Raw genomic sequence first — 21,278 nt, 5'->3', positions numbered from 1 at the left:
GTATCAGGTCGGATTAATACACGGAGCAGCGCCCAAAGTGGGGCCAAACCCGCTTTGGTTTGGACACAAACCAGAAATACTGAAACTGTGACTGTGGAGTTAAAAAGCCAATTCCTCCACTCTCTCTGTCTCTCTTCCTGTTTCCGCCCTCATGTGTTTCAGTCCACGGCACTGTTGCCTTTAATAATTTTTTCACTGTGTCACTTTCTCCCGTTTCCTCCGGCTCTCCAACGTTTTAAAAATTTACCGTAAGGTTGGAACATTGTGAATGACGGCTTAATTATTTATAGTCAGGTGCTCACGGTTGAAAGAAATTCTTCAGCTCTGTGTTAGCTCTGATACTTTCACCAAAAACAGTGCCTTTTTATTTCCCTATGGGGGTGAATAAAGCATCTATCTATCGATCTGATTCTCTCTTGCTCTGATAGGCACCAACGTCGGCCTTTATCCGGCTTATCTGGGTGTAGTTCTCACACACATCTACACTGTATCTACTTTGGTCTCCATGTTGTTACCTAAGCTTTAGTAAAACATGCAGCTTAACCTGTACTTAGCACCAAGCCTGACATTTATGAGAAACACGATGCCTGAGCAGTGAGAGCAATTTAGATCGAGACAGTGTGAACAAGGAAACAAACATGCTGCAAGTTTCTTAATTCCCTTCAGTTTTTAAACCCCCCCTCCGTCTTCATCTATTTTTTTTTTTTTTTTCTCAAAGTCTGAGTGCCTGTTGATCTCCACTGAGCATGTGCAAAGCCTGTGTGTCAAAATAGCAGCGCTGAGGGATTGAACAGATTCACCTTTTCTCAAGTTCACATTGGTGGCAGCGTTGGGTGAGTTGTGGGAGTTTATTTGGCACGCCGGAGCATCTGTAGCTCTCGGGTTTCGGGTTGGTGGATGCATCGGGCTTGTGCGCGCACACACACACACACACACATTCACTCACATATACATGCACACACACCTGTTGCTGTCTGTTAAGGCTCACTGAGCCTTAGCTATCTGCTGCTTGGTGGACCAAACAGAGGATAGAAAAAAGACGAGAGAGAGAGAAGGAACTTTGGGGGGGAAATGTGCAGACACATCCAAACCGTGCCAGTAGTCACTCAACTGAAGCTCTAACCAGAGAGACAAACACACTTTTGTTTGCTTCAGTGGTTGAACTGTCAGGCCTGCAGGATCCGGAGGAATATCGGGGAGCTTGTGAGGATGGGTGGGGTCGGGTAGGGAGAGAGGGCAGGGTCAAGTTCCCGCTCTACACTTGGTAAGCTGGGTAAAACAGCCACCCAACCCCTCATTTGCCTCCTCCCGCTGCAGGCCAAGGGGCCCTATACATAGTACTGATGCTGGTCTTTAGCTGTCTAGCAGATGGTCACACTGCTGCTGCGAGGATCACTTTGCTTCAGATTCACCAGATTCTCTGGCTTGGGATCAAGTCAGGGGTGCAGAGAGAGAGACAGAAAATGTCTTCAGGAAAGTGTCTTGGCTGTGCGTACACATGGCCGGTTCATTAGTTGTTTGAGATCTGATCACAGCGATTGGATTTTTATGAGAGAATTTTATTTTTATATCCATTCTCGACATTAAACCCGACGTCTCCTGTGGTTGTATTTATTTAGAACGATGTTGGCATTATCATCCTTTCTGCTCTTCTTCCCATCGCTTCACACTGCTCAGATGTCTCAATGGCATCCAGCCTATGTAGAGTTTTGATCCCAGTGCAACTCTGACCACTTCTGGTGCTGAAGCTACACTATCAAAGTGAGAAAAACATACAAGTGAACATGAATATGTAGCATTCCTTGACTTTGATTGTAGCGTTTTAGTGTCTTATTGCTGCTCTTGATGATTTTTAATTCTGATAAACAAACCATTTCATTTAATGGGTCATTTATAGAACATTTTGGCATTAAACAACCACCTGTTAGCACTTTCATAAGCCTAAAAAAAAAGCCATGCTCACACACATGTAGATAGATATAGCGTGCCACTTACCAACGGTAAGCCCTGCTGGTTTCACTAGGCCACCAGAATTCAAAGCAGCTGAAAAGAAAGAGGTATATTTACTTGATTTTAAAGAGGTGACAAGTCTTCGGTCATCCCGTGGTCGTATTGAATTTCCCTGTCTGTAGCCTGAAACAACAAGCTGTGTTTCCTCCATCACACAACCACCCCGGAAAGCTGCAGCAGTGCGCCAACATTGATGCTTTCTGCTATCAGTAATCACCTCCCCGAAGCCCAAAGGCGAGTCGTGGGGTATTTAAAACACCGCTGGTATGGACTACTTAGCCAGCTCGGCCCCTCATTCACTTCGCTGTGACATTTAACGCTGCGCCGTGCTTTACTTTATGAACAGTTTTCACATTAAAGCTGCTTTAAGATAGATCTTTAACTCCCTGCGACACAAACTGATCAACACATATCCTAAATATGGCAATCCTAAAGACTCGGGTACTTTGCCTTTTTGTTGGATGTGCTTTAATTAGTGTCTGTGCTAATTAGCTGCTGTATAAATCACTACATGCACCTTTGACCATAGTTTGCTTATTCAGCAGTTTTAGTCACATTTTCCCTCTTTAATCTGTGTTTCTGTGTAGGATATCATCTGTACAGCGAGGTCTTGTTTATCATATTTTATCCTCAGTAGAAAAAAATAAAGCATAAAAAGATATTTGTATGTTCGAGCCTTGAGCTAATAATAATTTGCAGTGTAAGATTTCACAAGAACAGCTTCATACCTCATGGTCGATGAAGTCAAAGTGTGTTATTGTAGACCAGTCCAGTCAGTGCATTTTTTATTTTTTTATTTTTTGACACCTCCCACATATACAAACTAGAAAGCCCGTGGATCTGATTTGCAGTGCAGTGCCAACACATAAAGGAACATCTCACACTAAATATGAAACAAAAAAAGGCCTCCCACAATGTCTCTTTGAACTTTTACACCTGCTGGAAGAGGAGAGGAAAAACCTGTGCTAGATTTAGCAAAAAAAACATTTCCATCTGTACAGACGAGTGAAATTACTAATTAAAAACAGCATTTTCTCATTACTGTCACAGGAGATGGTAGTGAATCTAATCAGAATCAGAAGTACTTTATTAATCCCCGTAGGGAAATTGTTTTTGTTATCGCAACTCCCAAACGTTAAGTGATAGCAAGAAAACAGTAGTAAGAAACAAAACTTTAACAATATACCCTATAGAATATCCTATTTTAAACAATATATACACACTATGTACACATGTATAAGTAGCAGTTAAATAGAACCAGTAACAGTAAAAAATAAAACACAAGTAGCAGTGAGGTAACAGTGAGATATGAGATAGTTTAGTTTTTGAAATAAATAAATAAATGAATGAATAGAACCAGTAACAGTAGATTAAAAACCAAGTAACAGTGAACTGTGCAATATGTAAATCAAAGCCTTATATAGTTTAGTTGGAGTTTAGTTCAAGCGGCAACCGCTATGAAATGAAGCCAACGAGAAAGTACCAAAAACTGCAGCTCCTCAAACGTCCACTTGAGGCTGAATGATGCCTGAGTGTTCAAATAAGCCACCTGTAAAGGAACTTATCTGTCAATCAAAGTGTCCACACTTTTAATTCTGCATAACTTTAAGCTTTAATATAATTTGAATAAGTGAGTTCTATGAAAATTCACCCTCTGTACAGTTGTCATGAATGGAGAAATTAACTATAGAGACCAAAACTGTTTTTTGCACCAGGCTGTAAACATGTTTATTTCTGCTGTGAGGTTGGATTTGAACATGGGGACTTATGGAGACTGACTCGTTCTGTAGCCAGCCTCAAGTGGACGTTTGAGGAACTGCAGTTTTTGGCACTTCCACATTGAGAGGTTGCTGGTTGGTACAGCGTGATTGAAATTACACATTAGAAACAGAATTTTCTCATCACTGTTGGATGCAGGAGATGTAGTGAATGCTTTCTAATGCAGAAAAAAAGTCTCACAGTACAATGCGGTGCATTAAAATAATTTTGAGTTTGACCATGCAGAGACTTTTACTTTGATATCACACCACATTTTCTACTTTTAGGTCTCGAGTCCCATTGTTTGAAACATTGTCAGGGTCTGTTATTTTGCCTCCTGAGTCTGTGGGTGCTGCACAGCCTGTATCTAAATCTATTGAATTAATACTGCTGTGAAGGAGGTGGGAGCTAGAACCATGGCAACCATCAGCTCAGATTAGTGTGGGACGTGAGCTGGCAGGAAACATGCACACACACACACACACTCACATGGAGTCCACAAACAAATCGATATGTGTGTGTGTGTGTTGCCAAAAAGAGCTCGACCCTCCCGACCCTGACAGATACAGATGTTCATTTATTGGTTGCATTGATTGAATCGAGGTTTTTCCTCTCTCCCGCAGAGATACTAAAGGCTCTGTGAAAGGTTTAGAAATGATATTTCTCAAAGCTGCTTTGCTGTTATCGATTAATATAGTTTTTGCTCTTTTAGTTTCTGCTGCTAAAATGGTTGTTTGTTCTAATTTCCTTTTAACTGATTTCCGTCTCATTAGATTAATAAAATGTCCTCTCTTTGTGGTCACCTTGTAGCTTTGGGTCTCATTATTTTGATCCCTATTCTTTTGGGGGCTCTTCATCTGAAAACTAAGTTTCACTAGCAGCAGTGACATCCATAAGTCAAAGCTGCATATATAGATGTCAGTTTAAAGATATGTTAATTCCAAGCGAGGGTGACACGAGAAGCAACAAAACGGAGCCAGTATAGATTATTTCCTTCTTGTCTGGTCTTGTTTACTTTGGATAGGTCGCTGTCAAACATTATTGGCTCTAACGCTCCTCTCTCCTCTGGCAGGATGACGAGGTGGTGCTACAGTGTGTGGCCACCATCCAGAAGGAGCATCGCAAGTTCTGCCTGGCCGCAGAGGGACTTGGAAACCGTCTATGTTACCTGGAACTCACATCTGAAGCTAAGGTGAGTCTAAGAAAAAAAAGAAGTTTGGCAACAGTAACAGCTACAAAACAGCTAGTTCTTATACAGCTCATGTTTCTTTTTCATTTTTAGGTTTTGATGCAGTGGTTCTCAAAGTAATCTATTACAATTTTATGCATTTTCATATGTCAACCATCTTTGGACTATTTAAACCAATTAAACTCTGCTATTAGTTTTAGCTAACAATATTAATAACAAATTATTTAAATCTCTTTACCTTAAATTTAGCATCTAATTTGTCTATTATACCTACTTTCAGCTCACAATTTCAACCATTCAGCCATTGCTTTTAACTATTTGAATCATTTAGCTCTTAATTTTAGCTGTTTCAACTGTTTACTTAGATTTATTTCAACCATTTATTCATTTATGCTATCTGTTTTTAACTAGGACTGTTACAGGGCTCTGTGTACAGATACTTTTCAAATCAAATCTAGATTTTTATCCCAAGTAATGAGTACCCCATGGGGTCATTTCAGGTACCTCTGGCTGGGATTCACTGTATTAGTGGACACCCAGCCAGTGTTTTCCAATGCTTGCTCTATCGCAAGCAAATTACGTTGCTAAATTCTGGTTTTCAGCGACCAAAATTAAAATGAAGTCTAGTGAGAAAGTCACCAAAGTGGCAACACTGCACCCGACAGGTTGAAAGCCGAAAGCTGCTTCTGAAATGACAGAATTTCAATCTAATATTCAGCAGAGACATGAAAGAAATGTAATTAACCGAGTGCAGCTTACACAAAGTCTTGAAATTGACCCAGATATGAAAACATTTCATTCTGTGATGTTTTCATTCATTGTTTAATCCAAATAATCTGTAGACGGGTTTCTTTAATCTTGAGGACTTTGTCAGAAAGTTGAATCTTGTCATGTCTGTATTGTATATCATGTTTGTGTCACGTCTCAAGTAATTGGATTGAACAATTGGGGCCGATGTTTCTCCTGCATAGTTAAATAGATGCACAAATTAATTTTGCAGTCCAGTTTTATAGCTTGGCAGTCTCTGTTAGTGATAGTGTAAATCAAAGAAACGCTTCTTTCCCTGAAACCCATCTTGTTTAACCTCTCTTTCCCTCCCACCTGCTCTTATTGAGATTAGCTTTGCTATCAAATAATGGAGCCTATAGCGCAAAGTATGGCTACCTAGATAAAAAAAAAAACAATCTCAAATGGATGCATTGGCGGTGCAAAGGAAGAATATCCCTCCACCTCTGGGGTTCAGTTTCCCATCTGTGGTGCCTTCAGCCTGACCAGAACACAAGTAATCGCTTTCTTGGGGCCGGTTATGGATCATGTACTCGTTTCTGCACTGGTACATCCCAGTAGTTTGTCATGAAGAGCCAAAACAACAACAAATATGATAGATAGAGAATGGTTTTGACCACTTTTATTGTGCTTCTCATCGTGTGAAGACATTTGCATTTTGCACACAACAGAACAGAGCTGTCAGTACTCTGTTACACGTCTCATTAATCCTTTCTGACAAGATGGACTGCACAATCTTCAAAAAGACACGTTGAAATGAAGCAGATCGTGTTGTGCTCTGGAGAGTTTGATTCCTAATAGGAACGTAATTGTTGTGTATGGTTATATGCATCATTAGTCACAACATTTTCAGTGATATTTCTGAGACATTTCAATACGCAGAATGAGTTTATTGTCAGTCAGTAAAGCCGACATACATGGGAAATACAATGCAGCCTGTAGTTGTGTGTTGAGGATCTTCTTACTGGTTTATTTTTGGATTAACATGTCTTTACGTGTCAGAAAAAAAGACCGTGTTTTAATGAGCTGTGCATGTCAAGCAAAGCCTTGTTTAGTTGGACCACGGTGTAAGAAGACTCACCTCTGCAGACCAAACCCATCTCTCGTTCACCTCCACACTGGTGACAATGCCTCGGGCCTTCCTCGGGTGTGAAATGTGGCTGAGTGTCGAGGGTGATGGCTGTGGTTTGGCACGAAGGGAGGGGCTGTCATCTGTTGGCTGATCTCAGGTGTTGACACCTCATTTCCGAGACTATAATGAAGCCTGGCAGCTTGCCGCCGCTGGTACAGAGATATACGGCAGCGTGAAACGTAAGGTCCAATTAAAGATGAGTTCAGGGGCAGTATTTCAATATGATGTTGCTCCACACATGTACCACAACGGCTTATTGTAAGCTTGGGACATTAAATTTGAATATTCAGGAGTAAAAATACAGTCTAAGAATTGATTGAACTTCTTTTGGTACACAAATACAGTACATACAGACCTATTTTTTTTTAAATTAGCACCATCTAGCAGCCAAATACTGGAAAAATATGGAAGTGATTGGCAGGTTTGCTTTACTCGTCAGCCAAAAAAACAATGGCAATCTATTGAGTGGCTGAACAATCACTTGCCATTTGGCCAATGGACAAAAAAGTTAATTGTGCACGCTGGTATGTGCTCATTACTAGATTGGTTGGGATCTAATATATTGTTTTTGTTGATGTTTTTTTATTTTTTATTGCAAAGACCCTTTAGGACCGCCCACAAAATCCTGACACATGTAAGTCACATGTTTCCAGCAACTATTTTCCAGCATATTTAAAGTAGAATTGCCTTCACACAGACTTTAATGCTTTGATCTCTTTAGAATAACTTGCAGATTATATAATACTCTAGATTGTTAAATAATGGGGTTTAATCTTTTCTGCAAAGTTTTATAGCTTATAATATTGAATCAAGCTCCCTGTGGAGTATGTTTAAAAAAAAAAGAGAGAGACTTTCTAAAGGTCACTGTGACCACAGAGACGGTCTCTTTTTTTTGTCTGCCCAAGCCTGGAAGAAGTATGATAATTGGAAAATTGGTGGTGAATTATTCATAAGAGTTGTAAGGTCTGCAGCAGGTTGCGAATTATCACTGAAGAAGGTCGTTTGACCGCACAGGTGAAGCTGCGTCGTGTCATGTTGCGTCCTCTTACGGGCGAGCGGAAATATTTATAAGTTTGCGATGAGACGACTAGATTCCTGGAGCTTTTGTAAACCTCTTCTCTGGCGAAATTGGTTGCAGCAACACAGTGGTGTTTGAGATACCCATGAATGTTTTGTGTTGAGTTACAGAGCCGCACCATCCTCATTATCACTCAGCAACCCTCCCTGCTCACATTTCTCACTTCACTGCACAGTTCAAAGGTCAACCGGTTGTGTTTCTGAATCGGGACAACCATAAATTCTTCTTCTTCTGGGTAGTAGTGCGGAGTAATGTGGAGCTGGTTATTGTTATGAGACAGAAAGAGAAAGTTTTTCTACTACATAATATCAGGATCATTCAAGGATGTGAGCTGATATGAGGGTGTGGGAGTAACGAGGCTATGGCTAATTTGTTTATTTATGCGCTGTTGTTGTTGTTGTTTACAGGTCATGTCAGCAGCAGTGTTCATGTTAATCAACAGTGTCATCTAGTATGTAACAAGTAAATTAATTTTTCATAATTTGACAAGCAGGTGCAAGTAATAAACAAGTCCCCAGATCTGCCTTTGAACCGCTTTGGAGTTGCCAGCGTCGACTCTTTGAATGAACTTCGTCTCAGTAACATACGGCTTCTTGCTGTGGACAATCTAAATAATTCATGATCTTTAGTTAATACTGATTTATTGAATCCTAGCAGGGATACAGTTAAAGTTTAAAGGCAAACAGTTTGCTGAGAAGTCTATAACGGAGGAGCGCCAAACACGACTGTATGCTGCGGAATAAGCCAAACTAATTATTGGTCATCGCAGCCACGGGGCTGTACACCGTTTGACAACCCTCCTTGTAATCCCCAGGCACTCGTTAGCGACAGACAGGGATGGCAAATAAAAGTTGCAAGTCATGACATTTATCTATGAGCACCGTTCCTCTATGAACAGTTTAATCATTTCAGTTGGTCTCCGATCAGGGACTGGGATTCATAATTACTGCTGGAAATATTTGGTAAATATGAGAATGCAGAGAAAATGTGTATGCATGTTTTAATTAACACCATTTATCTGTACGGCATCTCCCTGGTGTTATGAAGTCAGTTCATTTTTCTTTAAGACGCATAAATAGAAAAGATCTATTAATAAACTGAAACACAAACTAGACTCCATAGAGGAAGTGAGGAAGAGGAGGGTGTTAGCAACTCCTCTCACCTCCTGCATGAGACTGTGGAGGCTTTAAACAGCTCCTTCAACTTGAGATTGCTACCCCCACCATGTAAGAAGAATAATTAATATCCTCCTGATGTCACTTCAAGAAGTTATTTCCCAAAATGTTTAAATATGTATTTATCTGCTGTCATAACAGAACCCACTTAGGAGCAACTTTATACTTGACACAGCAATCTTTATGTAGGTCACCGCCTGCACGTCACAGTCCATCAGATTGCTTCGATAGGACACGTGTCAACGTTTTACAATGTCAAGCTGCCATAAATGTTGATGAAACGCTAAATCTGACTGCCGACTTCTTCGGGCTTTCGATTTTAGAGACGCGTATCACATTTTGCCTAAAGTTTTTAGTACGTTGAGTCTCGCAGTCTGCCACTGGCATTTCAGAAATCAGATCTGGGTGCAGCAGCTTATCTTCACGGCTACACAGGCAACATGAAAGAGAAAAAAACAGAGTCAAGGAATTTTAAGGAGAATAAACTCTTCGCATATTGTTTTTGTACCCAGGAGAGAAGCCAACTAACGTTTCTTTCCCCCTCCATCTCCACCCTTTCATCCTCTTCTCCTTGCTACCCTCTCTCTTTCTCCTCCTTTTATTCCCTTCCTTTCCATCCTGCAGCATGTTCCTCCAGACCTGTGTATTTGTAACTTTGTGTTGGAGCAGGCCCTGTCAGTGCGGGCCCTGCAGGAGATGCTGGCCAACACTGGGCAGAACACTGAAGGGGTGAGTACTTCCCCTCCTTCCCACGGATGTCCCACAGCTCTGTGTGTGTGTCTCATGTGCACCCACAAACACATACCTGCACACTCACGTACACAAATCAATCTGTAGTCTACCAGTAGCACAAAACGCCCTTGAGGGTTTTCACAGTATCGGTTCGATGTCTCATACTCTAACTGTGTTATTGCTTTTTGTATGTTCTAGTGCCTGAGTGTAACAGAATATTGCTCTTCATGACTGTTTTCCAGTTACCATAATTTAGCTAAAGGGATATTTATTGAGTGAACTTGAAAAGAAACTCCTCGCTGGCAGAGCAGTCACAGTACTCAGGATACAACTGCACTGAATCGGCTCAGACGAGACTTCTTAATTCAAATACTGGAAACCTTTTTTGTTTTAGAAGCCGCCCTGTCAAGGCAACATCTAGCCATGTTTGCTGTTGATGCATTCACATGCTGTCAGGTTTTTCAGCAATCAAATATTTACAGGAATAAGCTTCAAGCCTCTTTTAGTGTCAGATTGGGAAATCAAATAGATCAATAGATGGAAGTCACAACTCACAGAGGCAAAGCCGTCAGAGCAAATCTAGACTTTTATTTATTGCTAGAGGAAACAAAAGCCCGGGGTGGATTGCAAAACATCCAAAGAATCTCTATCGAGCATTATGTAATAATAAACTTAATATTAGGCATTCACCTCTTACCAACCCCTCATGGGATCGCCTGAAATGAAGTGAGTGACCATCCACAGAACGGATAAGGACGTTCACATTAACAGTTTATCTAACATGACCCTGTACTCTTATTACTAGGGTGAGGTGCCGGCTCATGCCACTCCCACACCCACTACAATTTTATGAGATATACTTCATAATATCACTCAACATAAAATAATAATTCATAAAATTACTCCCAGGAATTATTCATCTCAAAGAGGTCTTAGCAGCTGTCCATCACAAGTTGAAAATGTGACATTTATTATTATTTTAACATCATGTTAGACATCCCGACTTCATGACCTAGAAAAATCTGTTTTTAAAGTCGAACATACCGAATTTAAAACAGTCAAAGAAAGCTGAACTCACTTACCTTCGGCAGTTTACGTCATTGCTTGCCTACAGTATGGGGTTAACCTCATTCCTTTACTAAAACTAACTCTTGAGTACTTTAAAGTCACAAACCAAATTGACCATGCAAACAAAGAAAAAAGTCAAATATCAGCACACAAGGTAATGTGTTATCGGCTGAATCTCCTCTGGTTTTTTTCCCCAGTTTGTGAGCTTTAAGGTTTTAAATATCGAAAAGAAGGAGAGAAGTACAACTCTGATAAATGTACTGAAATGCATTGCCCATAACAGCAACTGAATAAAGTTGCCGGATCTAAAATATATACACTGATGAATGCTTAATTCCTCTGTTTCAGCGGCAAGTTTTGACTATGATGAGTGAATATGTTGAAAATCAATAAATTGGTTGGATCCAATCCCAACAGCGATTAGAGTAAGCAGAGAGACCACAACTAGCAATACTCTGAGCTACTTTAGCACCGAGAAGTGCGATTGAATTCTTAATGGGAACTGTCTCTTTTCATTCTCTGTAACACATACCTGTTTTGCAAAAAAGAAATCAGAAGGCTGTGATAATGAAAGGCCTGTTGGGGGGTCCACAGCCTCCTTTTTCTCCTCAACCTCGGCTCTCTTGATTTAAGTTAAACGCCGTGAGCCCCACACTTCTTCCCTCGGCTCTGCTCCAGCTCACTTGGCATGTTTATTAGAGCAGGTAAGTAGTCTTTGATCGGCAGATCGGGCAGACGCTCTTCTCTGCCGTCGCGGGGGTGTCATCGACAGCAAATGAAGCCACTACGTGTAAACCAGTGTCGGATGCTCAGATTCACCGCTGCTGCGCTCTAACAGAATCATTTCATGTGTCATTTAATCTCATCACCCAGCACTTCTACATCCAGAGGGGGCGGTCAAGAGATGGAAAGGGATGGCGTCACCCCTGTTTGGATGATATGTTGAGCCCTTTCCTTCTGATATGTTTTGGGGAAAAACTAAGAGAAAACTAAGTGCTTAATTCTCAAATACAGCTGAGCATTAAATCTGGACAATTATTTAAAAAAAAGAAGCTTAGTGGTGTTTATTTCATCACTGTTCCTACTGGATACACTTGGTCTGTAGTGATTTCAATGCAATGCCAATTATTGTTATTATTAGCTCTTATGCTGAAGGCAGATCACTGGTATCTAGGAGCAGAGATGACAAAGCTATGGATGCATGAATCATTGTGCAGTACAGCTGCAGCAACTAGAGAAATCTGCGCACTTCACATCTTTACGGCGCTATCTGCAGGATGAATTGAGCACGATACCAAACGCAGATAGCCCAAATTGTGTTGCGTGACGTGCTGGATGTCTCCGGCTGCCGCTGTACTTTCATGCACAATATAGCTTCTGGCACAGATGGTTCCTTAAGTGTCTTATTTCGTAAATATATATACCGCTTGGGTCCTTTCCACTGGTAATTCAGGCCTGCATTGTTATTAGCCTGGGTAGCAGATTTGTTTTGTGCTCACCAGTGCAACATTGTTGGCTGGCCTTGCTTGGCAAGACAACATGATGTTGGCTCGAATACAAACTCTCTGGTAGCAAGGCTAATAAATCACCCTCCTCTTCCGTTTTTCACTATACAAGGGCCCATTTCTCTCTATTGTTGCTCTCAGATTTGTGTAATTGACTGCCATACACCCCCAATAACACATTCTTTCCATTTGTATCTGTGTGTTACTAGAGTGCTGACCATGAAAAATGGGTAGGTCCATCAGTTCGTTCATCCATCATGTTGTCAGTGTGCATGACAGACTGCCAAACGAAAGGGTTAAAACATTTAGGCACTTTCACTTGAAGTGACGCCCATTTCTCGATTGCCATACAAGCTGTTTTTATAGCGTGTATAAGCATTTAGTTTAAAGCTCCATGGCAGGTACTGGATTGTAGGGAGATATTAAGCTAATAGTAATACATTTCAATTTTCCACCTCACCACATATTATGCAAATAGACATTAAAAGATACATTTATTTCTGTGTAGACTCCGGCTGGATAGTAAATTAAGCTTTCACCTCTCCATAGCTCAACATATTTTCTTACACTCGAGCCTGGGGACAATCATTTAGCTTGTCTCAGACATCTCTGAACTTTAAATCATGGCAATCTTGAAATAGACATCCATCGGTGCTGTCACCTTGCCGCACACGTTAGTCAAATGTTTTGCCTCGTCTCTGAAGACTACTTTGTGCACAGGTGTGCGAGCACTTTCAAGTGATAGTGTCTGCTTCTCATTTGCTATTCATTATCTCATAATTTTTTTTTTTTTGCTTTCAAGCCTTAGTTGTACACTATAAAATGTTTGAGCTTGCATAATTCACTGAAAGGATCTGAAAACCCACACGTTGGCAGAAACTTATTTTGTGGTTTGGGTGTGCTGCAATGTTTTCTCTGGGTTTGGTCTCTAACATAAAGTATTTTTTTTTAAGTAAAAAAAAAAAGATATCGACACGAGGAAATGTCCTGAAATCAGTTTTGATTTCAGAGTGCTCACGTGCACTGTTGTTGAGCAAAGCTGTTATAAGGATTACTCACACCAAACACTGGATTGCCGACATGCTACACTTCCGTTTTATTTCTGCATCTTCAAACTCTGTTTTTGATTTTTTTTAGAATAACAGTGAATGAATCGATGGTGTTCCTTTTTGTTTCTCTTCTAACTCCTAAATATTGCACATCACGGTGTGTGTCATATTTTGATGGACTGTTGTGAAGTTGATATAAAGCATATGGAGCACAATCTCTGTCTCATTATCCCGATGATCTGAAGGACAGGGCATCGGAAATGTACATGAGAATCGATGGTACTCAGCAAATGAGTCTGGCATGACTCCCTCCTTCTCGGCCTTGAGAAATTGATTAGTGTGCTCTTTCTCATGCACACGCTGTTATATATTAGATTAGCTATTGATATGAAGTGAACATTTAGGTAAATTACTTAGTCATGGGTTGTTGTAATGGCTCTGTCAAACAGCAGACGCCAGTTCGTTCTTATAAAGCTAAGCAGGCAGTAAAATCAAAGATCAGCCCCCAAAATCATCCGTGTGTTTTAAGCAGTTTGTGTTTCGCACTGGCTCATTACACGCTTCTAAGGTAATCAACAGCAAATAAATCAATTAGATGCATAATGGATTAGAACTGGTTAAAGTGCCACACATTTACCGCTTACAGCCTTTATAGCTTTAATATTGTTATGATGTTTAAGGTGACCGTATAAATGTATGAACAGTGTATGCCTGACGTAATCTAAAAATCTGCAAAGACGAACCTGAGGCGGGCTGAATGATGCCCAAACAAGCCATCTGTAAAAGCACCCACCTGTCAATCAAAGCTGTTAATTGTGCATAACTTTAAGCCTTAATATAATCCGAACAAGTGAGTTCTATAAAAATTCACCCTCAGTACAGTTGTCATGTACGGGGAAATTAGCTATAGAGACCAAAACGGTTTTTTGTACCAGGCTGTAAACATGTTTATTTCTGCTGTGAAGGGACATTTGAACATGGGGGCTTATGGAGACTGACTCGTTCTGTAGCCAGCCTCAAGTGGACGTTTGAGGAACTGCAGTTTTTGGCAGTTACTAACTTACTGAAGTTTCGACCTCTCAGTAACAGTTCAGAGGATTGATCTCTGTCTATAACAACATATTAATAAACCAAAAAAATTAATTAAAAAAAATTATGTCGTAGCTCACCTAGCTACTACAGTACTGTTGAGTTTCATTGCTCAGTGCTGCCAGCTGTAAAGTCCATTATACTACAAATACATTTTAACTTTATTATAGCATTACATTTTTGTCTAAGCTGTTTTGAAGAGGTGTTTGTTTAACTTTATAGTCACTGAGAGGTTTATTTCTTCTGGGAAAGCAAACAGACCGTTTATCAGGTAGTGTTACATCTATTTTTAACCACGCGTAGCTTACCTAAACTGGCAACTGCCAGCCATCATTAAATTCTCATTAATTGTTGCTGAGACGTTTGCAGTTTAAGTCCTCTGGTGGGGTTTTAATCAATATTTGCCCTAAAGACTCATGAGGGGATCTTTACCTAAAAGCAAAGCAATGCATAGATCTGAAATATGCTCATCAGGGCCACCCTAAAGCCAGTTTGCTAGTATGCAAATATAAATCAGTGTAGTGTTTGCAAAGTGTTTGGCAGAGCCAGTAATCCACCATGACGCAAAGGATGATTTTGGTGTCTAGGAATGACCTCGTGGCTCGACGCAATGCTGATCTGTGAGCCAATTAAACTTCGGAAAACTTACAGCATTGATTAAACTTAATGTACACACATACATGCATGCAACCACGGCGCACACAAACGTCTCTTGTTTTCGTGTTTAACCCAAATGCACACCCAGTGGAAAGCTGTTTGGGATACAGTGCTTACAACTAGAGGGGCACCCAACCAAAGGTCACAGTTCCTGGCAGTGATGTGTCAGCAAGACAGCAGGCCTGAAATACAGGCTGTCTCTCTCTCTCTCTCTCTCTGTACCCCCTCCCTCACTCCCAGCTGTTGCTGGATACTCTTCCCATTTTTCTTTTGATCGAACTCTGTTTCCTTTTTTGTATGTCTTATACCAGCCATCTGGGAGACACTTGGTAGCCAAAAGAGAATTAGCTCAGGGGGTCGTGTTCAGGGGACAGTTGGGATTTCCCTGTAGGTCAGTTTAAATGTGACCCCACGAGCAAACACAAATTAACACTGACAACTGGGCAAGAAAGAGGATAGCCTTCATGTATTGCTTATTGGATAAACACTGCAGTGTGCGTCACACCAGTTATCCCAGTCCAAGTCCGGGGCTTGATCCTCGCTGTTACTATGATGAGTTTAATTATTCTTTGACAGTAGAGTCTGTTTGAAGTCCTAAAAATAGAAATTTCTACTGTGACAATTAGTAATATGAGAAAAGGGTATGTAATTTTGAATGTGCTACACACACACACTTGATCCTGTCTGAATGTACCCTCACCGGTGGTAACAAAATGTGGTTTAATACGACAGGTCACAGAAATCTGGGGGCAATAATTAGCCTTCTTTCATCATTCTTTGAGCAGCTGTGATCTGATTTTTATGGTGCAAACAGCAAAACTGAAAGGAGTTGATTAGCTTGCCGAGAAGTTGGAGGTGTGCAGCCTGCAGCTATTCATTTCCAGCTCGTAGCTTTACAGGGATAAATTGCCCTTTAAATTTTTTTACCACCAATTCAACTTTTAAACTGAAATAAGAAAACTTTTAATGTAAAATCGTGTGTTATATTACTTCTGTAGGCCTGCAGTGTTTATCCAGCTCGCATTGATAAAAGAGATGGTTTAGACGTCACCTCTTACGGTTACGTTTCTCTTTTTTTCTTCGGCTGCTAGAGGTTGATTAAAAGGGTAAGTAATATTTTCTTTTATTCACCTCAGCGGTGGAGAAGAAATCACATCTTTATTCTTTTTTTGCTCAACTATTTCCCCTCACATTTCCTCAGCCGTTGTGCTACAGTCTATCACAATTATTCTTGTTTGACACAAGAATGGGCAAGCTGTCTTATGAGTGTGGTACTGTACATGTTTGTGTTTGATGGTGTGTGTAGTTTTGTGTGTGTTTCCCGTCCTTCTTTCTTTTGTCTGTGTCTTGCTTGCACTTGGAATGGAAGTCCGAAGTTGAAGATACCCATGCAGTTTCCCCACAAGGGGTTTAAAAGCAGAGAAAAGTTTAACTTAATGTCTGAAATAGAAATACTAACATTATAGATGTGACGACGGCGTCGAGAGGTCAAGGATGCTTTCTGATGACATGGTGATAACTTATCTGTGTATTTCCTGGCAGGCGGGTCAGGGAGGTGGACACCGGACCCTGCTCTACGGTCATGCCATCCTCCTTCGCCACTCCTTCAGTAGTATGGTGAGTACCAACAATGCAAGTCGATGATTTTTCCAGTAAAGTAGTGTTTAAGGGGGCGTGATGAAATTAGAAATATACACACATATACAGTACTTACCCCTTACCTAACCCTGAAGACACTTATATTTGTCAGAATAACTGTTAAGATATTTGGAGAGAAACCAACTATTGTTCATCAAATTGTTGCTGATCAACTAATCACATAATGAACTAATGTTTAAATGCATTAAATATAAGTCTAATAAACATCTGTATTCATATTAGATATTTGAACAAGGGCTATTTCCTTTGACCTAACCCAAACTAATTTTTCACTCACCAGTTCCTGACCTGTTTGAAGACATCAAGGTCTCTTACAGACAAGCTGTCATTTGATGTCGGACTACAAGAAGATTCAATAGGTACGGTTTGACTAACGGGGACGCTGCAGAGTTCACTGCTTTGCTTTCTGCTGTCTTTAATTGAATTCAAATCCTCCAGAGAAGCCGTTTCGGGTCGACCTAACCTTGGCATGGAATCAATAGCCATGGGAGAAATACTGTAACTGTGCTGCTTTTTAACATATGAACTACGGAAACGCTTGAAGCTATCAACAAGTATAAATGAAACTCTATTTTTATGCTTTTAGAACGTTGCTTCAACAAGAAAGAGGAGTCAGGATTGTCTAAAATCGCATGACAGTGTTGGGCAGTAGACCTGCTTACATGTATGTATAAATGATGTTTCTGTGTGTCAACAGGAGAGGCCTGCTGGTGGACCATCCACCCTGCGTCCAAGCAGAGATCTGAGGGAGAGAAGGTCCGCATCGGAGACGACCTGATCCTTGTCAGCGTGTCGACAGAGAGATACCTGGTAGGTCAAGTCCACCATCGCCTCTCCACGGTAGATCCTTTCAAACTCACCTACGCCCGAGAAGACAATTAAGATAAGATAAGATAGACTCTATGAATCCCACACCGGGGAAATTCACTTGTTACAGCGGCTCACAAAGTGGATACTGTGGGGAAATACTCATACAGTGAATAGTTGTGGCTCAGCTGGTAGAGTCGACTCCCCGGCTCTGACTCCGGCCTATGTTCCACGGATCTTTCGGAAGTTGAAAGCCATCCAGAGTTCATTCAGCTACGTCTCTGTGATGCCTCACTCTCCATACTCCCTCTGCAGCCTGGTTGGCATCGTTGGCTCCTCCATCCTATTAGGGAGAGAGCTTACATTCCCCATGATACCAGATGATACACGTGGTTTGTACCGTCTTTTCTTCTCCCAGCGCTTAGATCCAGCTCTCCTCACTTCAGCATGGATCTCCGGTCTTTCCACAGAGACTATGCTAACATAACAGCTGTACTCGAGCGTGAACTAGAGAGCCGTGGCTTTTTTTCCACCTGATGTATCATGAAATAGTCCGGATAACAGAAAAAAGGCAAATCACTGATCTCTATAGTTCAAAACGGAGAAGTGTTCAGAGCCAGGGCAACATACAGTAGATATATAACATAACTATCCAACGTCTAAAAATAAATGCAGATACACAGCGCGTGATTTACCAGCTTGCTGTAGTTATAGCAGTAATTAAAGAACTCTGTGTTGCAGTTGAGTATTATCAGAAACTCTAGAAAGATTTTAAAAGACGATGGGCTAAATGCAGCTCAAACTATTCTCATTAAATCAGCAGACGTCCACTCAGCTTCTCATTTCCAGATAAGGAGTTTTTTTTTTTTCTCTCATGAATATTTAACATTTTTCAGACAGTCTGGATTTACCAGATACTGTTTCTTGTTTCTGATGCACACTGTATCATGTCTCATTTTCCTCCGTCTGGTTTGCCTGTCAGATCTCGCTTCAGTCAGCTTCCCAAATGTGTTCATGTCAGAACAAAAGCTGAGTTTAGAGGCAGGCAGCGTGCCACATTTTTGGACATTATGTGCTCTGGAGTTATCTGCTTTGGTTCATTGCCCGTCTCAGAAAGGCGATAAGTTTCATAACCGTTGGACGGCTCTGATGCCCGGCTCACTCCAGCCCGCTTCAGAGTGACGAGGCAGTTCAAGGGGAAACCTCTAAAACTTTACCCTTTTATCTGTAATGGAAATCTGATTACTTGTGAAACCCTCCTGTGCAGTTTTCTTTTAAAAAATAATTTTTTTGGGAAGGCATCCATCTGACTGATGAGCTTAGCGTTAATGTGGTCTGCCTCTTGCAGAGCAATACGCCCGACCCCAATTAACTTACTAGGTAAAGAGAGTGGAGAGAGAGATTTCAAGAGGGAGAGGAAGAGGCCGAGAGAGAGAAATGGAAAAGAGGACCGGCGACGTGCAACGCATTGGAGAGTGAGCAGCGTTGGCTTCTGGTCCTTTAGGGAGGGAAACAAGCAATTAAGGCAAAACTGGAAAACAGACAGATTTTCATCTCCTCTGATGGGAAATCTTCACCTGATTTGTATGAGACGCATCAGAAATTCAGTGTTTCACGACTAAGAACAATCACAGAGGCCGTGACGCACGTCTTTTAGGACATAGGCAGTTTGTTGCTTTTGTGTCAACTTTGGCCAAATTGCGTCCTTTGCTCTGCATCTCACGGCCGTTATAGTCAATGTCTGAAACTCGCTGTCTGCTTGGTTCCACCAAGAATACACGTCCGTGTTTTTTGTGACGGACGATACACAAGCAGCCTGCGTCAGTATGCTCAGAGCAGCTCGAGCTGGCCGGAAGTCAGACAATGAAACGGCAAAGAGAATCTGGACGATTTTCAAAATAAAACACCCTGTACAAACTTCTGAACAGCCAAAAGGAAACAATTTAACTACATAACATATTTACATATTTAGAAGAACATAAACCAGGGAACAAATCAGAGCAAGTTAACAAAGTCTGGTGTCAAAAACGCTTCTGAAACACTACTGGTTGGTGTTGTGTGGAGAACAAACCAAAACAGAATCGGGGTCGCAAAGTGACAAAGACGCAAACACATGCAAACGTCCTAAAAGACTGTGTCATAAACTCTATGATTGTTCAATGTCTGATCATTAAAAAACCCAGTTGAACTGTGTAGCATATTTACATATTTAAAAACACATGAACCAGGAAAAATGACCAAATCTGAGCATGTTAACAAAATGTGGTGTCAAACCGTATCTGAAACTCTCCTGGTGGGGTTTGAAGTTGCGTGGAGAACAGACCAAAACAGTGTCAGGGCCACCATGTGAGTCGTGCCCAATGGGGTTTCCTAGTATCCCTGGTGCCCAAATGTCAGGCCAGTACAATAAATCAAAAGTTTGACTTCATGCTAGGGCTGTCACAATCCATATCATCCATCAACACACGGGGAAGATTGCACTGAAATACTTGGCATGCTTTACATTTCTGAAAAACACCAAGACAGACTAATAAAAATGGACGGTTATATTTGACCCAACAATGATATAAAAGTACATATTTTTCACAGGAGTTCGGTGACATGGAACAAGATGTGCCCCATTTACCTGGAGCTGGGGAGATGTAGGTGAAGGCTAGGATCATTTTGAGCCTTCACTCTCCTCTGAATCCTGCCTTTAGGGAAATTGGAGCCGCTCCAAGTGTTAATGCTGTATGAAATTATTGAAGAGGATTATCTCGACGTGGCTGCATAGAGAAACACTGATGCAGCAGTGCTCTTTAGCCCACAGTGTTATAAAACTGTTTGGCAGCTCCAGAGAAAAGGCACAAAGTAGTTTGAGCCTCTTTTCAATCCCAATAGTGGGACGTCTCCCTCCTCTGTGCAGTATTGCTGAATCTCAGTGTTTGTCTCCGTCTCCCTCCTGCTAACACAAGTACTTTACCGACAGCCTCCACCTGTCTTTCTAAAGCCGTGTGCAACCTGCTTCTCTCTGGCAGCACCTCTCTCGCTGTAATGACAACAGCCAGGTGGATGCCTCCTTCATGCAGACGCTGTGGAACATCCAGCCCACTTGCTCTTCAAGCAGCGTGGCTGTTGGTAAGTTCACGACCCCAGCATGCTCACGCTCTCACTCTCACATATTTTACATTTTTAAAATAGTTTTCATGTCATAGTACGGCCCCTACTAATCTTCAGCACAAGTTAAGCCTGAAAGTTAAAGATGAAAACTCACATTATGATGTTTTTTTTTATTAGGGTTTTTGACTGGTGGACATGTGATGCGCCTTTGTCACGGTCACGATGAGAGTTTGACCATCCCGGGAGCAGACAAGAGTGAAGAGGAGCAGAGGTTAGTAGATAATCAGCTCAGTAATATAGTTAATGTTGCAAGTTTTCTTGTGACCTGTGAGTCAATATTTAAAAATCTTGAACTAACAGTTGAGAAAGTCGTTTTAGTGCATAATGCAACAACTTCACTTCACATCTCTAATGGTTACTAAAGGCTAAAATGTTGCATGATCAAAGTACTTGCTCGCGAGCAGAAGACTTTGAGATTCTCAGCA

The 21,278-nt window shown here is 41.1% G+C and overlaps 1 protein-coding gene across 5 annotated transcripts in view; it reads left to right on the top strand.

The window, feature by feature from the left end:
- The window catches only part of ryr3 (ryanodine receptor 3), a 106,699-nt gene that overhangs the window by 11,836 nt on the left and 73,585 nt on the right, over nt 1–21,278 (top strand). For 2 of the 5 annotated variants that reach the window (XM_027284251.1, XM_027284249.1), the window contains exons 2-9: nt 4,841–4,960; nt 9,753–9,857; nt 12,643–12,663; nt 16,771–16,845; nt 17,168–17,246; nt 17,585–17,697; nt 20,712–20,811; nt 20,971–21,064. In XM_027284251.1, coding sequence (XP_027140052.1) covers nt 4,841–4,960; nt 9,753–9,857; nt 12,643–12,663; nt 16,771–16,845; nt 17,168–17,246; nt 17,585–17,697; nt 20,712–20,811; nt 20,971–21,064 — 707 coding nt within the window. Of the gene's footprint in view, nt 1–4,840; nt 4,961–9,752; nt 9,858–12,642; nt 12,664–16,319; nt 16,335–16,770; nt 16,846–17,167; nt 17,247–17,584; nt 17,698–20,711; nt 20,812–20,970; nt 21,065–21,278 lie in introns of all 5 variants that reach the window. The other 3 variants (XM_027284253.1, XM_027284252.1, XM_027284250.1) reach the window with 2 other exon arrangements.

Source organism: Larimichthys crocea, chromosome XI (assembly GCF_000972845.2).
Source record: "Larimichthys crocea isolate SSNF chromosome XI, L_crocea_2.0, whole genome shotgun sequence".
Classification (NCBI taxonomy): domain Eukaryota; kingdom Metazoa; phylum Chordata; class Actinopteri; family Sciaenidae; genus Larimichthys; species Larimichthys crocea.
Note: the sequence above shows the minus strand (reverse complement) of the source record. Positions and strands in the feature narration are given on the sequence as shown.